Source organism: Sipha flava, unplaced genomic scaffold (genome assembly GCF_003268045.1).
Source record: "Sipha flava isolate LNK unplaced genomic scaffold, YSA_version1 206_pilon_pilon, whole genome shotgun sequence".
In the NCBI taxonomy this organism is placed as follows: domain Eukaryota; kingdom Metazoa; phylum Arthropoda; class Insecta; order Hemiptera; family Aphididae; genus Sipha; species Sipha flava.
In genome coordinates this window covers 416,758-422,665 of record NW_020272810.1, presented here as the reverse complement: position 1 = coordinate 422,665, position 5,908 = coordinate 416,758, and the positions used below count along the sequence as shown (strand labels likewise).

At 28.2% G+C, this 5,908-nt stretch overlaps 1 protein-coding gene across 1 annotated transcript in view; it reads left to right on the top strand.

The window, feature by feature from the left end:
- The first annotated feature begins 1,966 nt into the window (after nt 1–1,966).
- The window catches only part of LOC112682537 (extensin-like), a 15,998-nt gene continuing 12,056 nt past the window's right edge, over nt 1,967–5,908 (top strand). The window contains exons 1-2 of the mRNA XM_025553169.1: nt 1,967–2,325; nt 4,588–4,666. Coding sequence (XP_025408954.1) covers nt 2,311–2,325; nt 4,588–4,666 — 94 coding nt within the window. The 5' untranslated portion in view covers nt 1,967–2,310. The remainder of the gene's footprint in view (nt 2,326–4,587; nt 4,667–5,908) is intronic.

Below are 5,908 nucleotides of genomic sequence, written 5' to 3'. Positions count from 1 at the left end.
CGCAATATGTACTATAACTCAAATTTTGATACAGTATGATCAAAATTCAATTTTTATAAACATACCATTCATCTGATAGCTTTTGAATTTCGAATGATTTTTTGATAGAAAAAGTTTCTTGTTACATTCCAACTGGAAGTGCGTTGACAGACGGAAAAAACAATGAAAAGAGTAAAATACTTCTAAACTTATTTATTGATACGAATCTAGTAAATCAATATCACCTCACAATCAAAATATTATTCTTATTGTAATTAAATTTCAATAAGTTTTAATAACTATATCTAATTCATAATAATAATTATAGTAAAGACAATAATGAATAATTATAATATTATTATAAAAAATAATAATAATAATGATACATAAACAATTTACAAAATAAGAAGTAAATAATAATTCTTTATAAGGAAACTAATTCATCTTCAATTGTATTTATGAATGTTCACTGACCTTTTAACTTAAGTTCTAATTTATTTTTAAAAAAACAAATCAAATCAAAATACACATCAATTAAATACATGTAAATTAAAAAATCATCCTGAGACTCATGTTGTACATTAATATTTGACATAGTATTTATTAATAACCAGTAATACGTAATCATGTAATTTAGTTAATTTGTCTATAATTATAATTACGTTATAAATAACAGTTATTCAACTGTTTTCGAATGAATGAATTAGTTCATATTAACAATTTGATTAAAACACAACTAAATAATTCGAATCCAAGTTACCTCACACTTTGCGTGTAACACTCAAATTTTTCATTATGAATTATGAATCATGAATATACGCGTATGTACCATCGTACCCGGATACACTAAGCCGATGTGCTCTGTCCCGTAAAATAATCGTTTACACTTTTCTAAAATAACAATATTATGTGGAAGTCCGGAATTGATGATCTCATTCGATAACGTTTTGGCCGTATTAAATCCCAGTGACACACTGATAAGAAAATGTAATTATTATTTTTAATGTATATGCGCTTAGCAAGAGTGATTTTTTTTCCAGTAAAATTAGATCAACTCTTATGTACGAAACTGTTAATAAAATAAGAAATTAAAAAATAGTATGAAAAATGTATAAATTTTATTATTTATAAATTATGTCTGTAAATATATCATAGTATTGTGTACAATGATTTGAGTAAGAGTGCAATATTGTCTACGAAATAATATTTGAAAGAAATTATAGTCGAATATAATTCAATTTCAAATGAAAAAAATATTTTAAACGAAAAGATATACATTTTTCCGATAAAGTAATTTTGGGCAGATCGAAAATAAAGATCGTTGTAATTTTTTTGAATATTTAACGTCAATTTTGTCAATTTTTAACGATTCGAAATTACAAAATTCAACAGTAAACTGCACTTCTCAAACGATCTAAAACCGAACGTTTAGATATAATAGAATAGTCTTAAAACCCCTATTGCTACTAGATTAGTAAAAATCACCACTACTGATGAAGAATCGAAAAAATGTCATGGTTACGATTTTAAACTTTGAATTAACATTAAACCTTGAAACTTCTTCCGGAGAGCTGAAAAATATCTTTAATTGGAAACGTTGTTGTAACAAAATTCGATAGCGATATTTGAATACGTTCTTTTTTTTTATGCTACCCAATACAATAAAATGTATAGTGCGCAACGTATAATTGTATGAACAATAGAGTCCACGCGAGCGAGCAAAGTACACATAATAATAGTTATACAAATTATAATCATTATCGATATCAAAACGCTAGTCGATGTCTTCACTAATAGTGGTGGTAGCTGTGGTCCAAACGAGTAGGATCACGGTATTACCGTTTGTAGCAGATCTTCGCGATTTTCCCGACAAAGTCGCCGCCACTGCCACTGCCACCGCCACCGCTGCCGTCGCCGCTACCAATTACTTTCTTCTCCCTCTCGTCCCTCTCAAATCTTCGTATAAAATACGAATTGTCCACCGCTTACCGGCAAATACTCGTTCGTAGCCGCAATGTCGGGATCGAAAATGACCGCATTTTTTCCATCGCTATAAAACGGTTTGAATTTGTATCATTTGTTTTTTTTTTTTTTTTGATCTTTAAGAATTTAATCAATTTCTTTTTCATTCTTAGCGTCGTACCCATTTGTCCGTAGTGGTTTTATTAATCATATTATTATTATTATTATTATTATTATTATTATAACACTATACAACCGTAATACTTTTGATCGTTTGGTTCGGTTTTGTTTTTCCGTTTTTTGAGCTCCTCCGGATAGTCGCTAATGTGAACCAGTTCAAAGGATACAAAGGATATCATCAACAATAGTATGATGCGTTTCACGGTGAGTTGAATTGAAATCGGTTATGCTACGTTATGCTTAAGACAAAAAGTCTAATCCTGCAATGTACACGATCGGTTATTTTTTAACATGTTGTGGTCCACACTTTGAACACAGTCGATTATAATATCTACCTCAAACATTGATTTCTATCAGATTCCCGTTAAAGATACGTCCACCATTACAAACGATGTCGTTTCCTATTCAACGCACGATTTAGTGTTATTTAATTTTTTTTAGTACTAATTAATAAATGATTTTTGCTTAAAATATTTGTTTTTTCTTTCTGCACGTCTTTGTAATACGCATAAGTCTGAAGTGAAAATTTCATCGTAAAATTATAATTTTTAACTATTTTTTTTTCAATTAAAATACTTCATTTATATTTTATTTTATTTTATTTTTTATCGATAATTTATGTTATAATTATTTTTTTTAAATTAACATTTTTAACATTTTTAAATAAATACTGCATGCATTTTAAAATATTTGTAAATTGATTTATATAAACTAGTGCCACGTAAATTATGCTAGTAAAATTATGTTCACTTGCATAATATTTAATAATAATTATTCGTATAGGTTAAAACTGATTAAATTTAATTAAAAAAAAAAAAATGTATTCAAAATCTTAAAAATCTTACATTCATAAATAACTTTTTGCATAAACGTGATCAGTCAGTGTAAATAATTTCTGGAATAATATTATTATCATTGAATTCATGTTTATGGAAAATATTTTTCTCTTTGGTACTATGTATAATTTATTTATTCACTAATAACAATTATAAATGAACAGTTGTAAATGTAAAATAAACAATAACACTGTTTAAATTGTTTTAATAAATTATCTAATAAAACGGTATTACGCTGTTTAATTAATAAATTATAAATGTTTTTTTTAAAAAAAAAAAAAAAACCTTAATTTTTATAATTAATTTTTTCAACTGTAATAATACAGATAACAATTATATAGGCACTTTAAAAAACAAAAATCATTTTTTTATATAGATTCTTGATTGAAATTCGTTCGAAAAATAATTTATTTCTTATTGATTATAGGAAAGGAAGGTGAATAATTAATTAAGTGAAATTTTACTATACAACAAGAAAATATATTAAATTATTTTCAAGAGGCTCTAATTATTAAAAAAAAAAAATATCCTCAACTATTTACAAACTCTAAGCACACAATATGAATAAATAACAATATAAGGCAATTTATTTTCATGTAGCTAATAAATAGTACATAGCGCCACAGGTAACCTTCTATGAGAAAACTCAGTAGTTTACAATTAAATCATAACGAAAGTGGTATTATAATTAAGATTTTTTTTTTAGCTCAACAGACAAACTAGTAATGTTTTTGAAAGTATCATATTATATCGTTTAAATATATTAATCTCAGACGCCCAATTGCGTAAAAATAATTTTACTGTTAGTTCTATTAAGTTGCTGTACCTAATAATTGTTGTAATAAATTCTAATATCATATTGTGATCTGGTCTAAAACAAAATATCTTACATCAATAATATTTTTTACATTAAATGAATACATAGATTATAAATTTTTGGTGACATAATTTATGCAGATACTATACATTTTTTTTTTTTTTTTTAATTTTCTATTGTCGAGAACATTACAGAGATATAAATGTTTTAGCACGGATTATTTATTTAGTTTACAGTCTGCTACAGGATTTCGGAAACGGTTAATTTTTGGATTATTTCATAATATCTATACGGTCCAATAAATAGTTTAAATTGTATAAGTTATTTGTTATTATTTATTTTTCATTATTATTATTTCACCCATATTTTATATAATTTAACAATAAGAATCGGGATATAAGCGCTTTTATTGCCAATAGCTCACGTTTGCATATAATTTGCCAATCAAAAGAAACCTTTATAAGTTCCATCGTGATATAAATTAGAAATTGATAACACATTTATTAACCATATGATCATTAATGTAATTATTGTTAAACGAATAAATTTAAAAGAATGACGCTCATTAAACATAGTATTCAATTAGTAACTGCAATGATCATGATAAAATGATGTATTATAAATTAGTACAATCATCCACTATGTACCCTACGAGCAAAATAGTTATCAATTGAGATAATTCTAATATTATAAAATTGAAAAATAACGAAGTAATAAAACGTAAAAAATAATGTTGACATTATGGTATAGATTTTAGTACCTAGGTTTAAGTATCATATTTATTTTCTCTTTTATTCATTTTTTTTCTTTTAGGTGAAGGTGTATTTGTTGGCAACAGTATGCGCGCTCTTCTTGGATTTTACTTTTGCTGTTTTACCGAACAAACGTGATTGTAAGTACAATACATTGGTGGTTAAATTACAGTTACAAAGCCGTTTGCTCAATCATTGACTTTCTATCTCTAAATCGCAGTTACTCATGAAAAAATAAAACAATATTTTCTGAATAGCTGGTTCATAATAAAATAAAACGATAATTTGGTTAGATACGTAAGAATATATCAGATTTTTATATCAAAAATACGTACTGTACATTTTAATTACTTTCAAAACTATTGAAAACGAATGGATAAATCATTTTTACTCGGACACGATTTACATTTGCTATTATCTCATAAGGTCCATAACAATAAAATGAAACTACTGAGTTGCACAGTTACTTTATACCTGAAAATAATTGTTTATCAAATGAATTCGTCCGCTTTTGATTCCGACACTAGTCCCGAATATCCACCTCGTAGGCTAAAGAGAGAATGGTGCAGAAACTTAAATGTAAACTAAACTAAGCGTCGCCACTGAGTGACTGCTTTTTTTTATACGTGTCCAAGTCTCCGCATACCGGCTTATGGTAATAAATAATTACAGATTGTTTGTTTATAAAACTAAAGTTAAAACAAATAAAATAAAATGTGTTCATATAATGACTTTGGAAGTATTATTTTTTAAAACACAAGCTGCAACGGAGCTGTTTAATCGGTTTTTATCGGTTCGACGGTGTTGTTAACGTTATGTTGACAGAATGGTTTGTCCGGTCCGCGTAACAGCGGTGACAATCGGTGTGAGAACAAGACCGTTATACAATCCAATCGAGTCCGAGTCGCATAGAAATTACCGCCGATTGCGCAGCAGATGTCGGAACCCCGAAAATATGCAAATGTACTTATTGGGGAAAGCGGTAAAGAAATGACCGGCAGTGGTTACACGATCGGTGTCTGGTGGCGTAACGAACCGCGCGACCCTGAAAGCGACCGGAAACGGTAAATGTTCTTAAGGTGACACGCGGTGGACGTTGGATGGACGTTTGCGCGTTGGTCTCGTGAGTCCTAGTCGATATCGTTATTGTGTTGACGCGATGGGCTTCGTACGAGTTGATTCCCGGGTCATTATATATTTTATTCAATATTTAGTAAAATATTCAGTCTATTAGCACAACGCAAAAAAACACCACGAGGAGGTTGGCTGACAAGTTTCTCAAAAATGTTGTTCTTTTTAGTTTTTTCATTAAAACTAAAATTTCGTTGAAATTCGCACGTGGTCTCGGTGGACATAAGAACGATTTATATGCGTGACGGTCG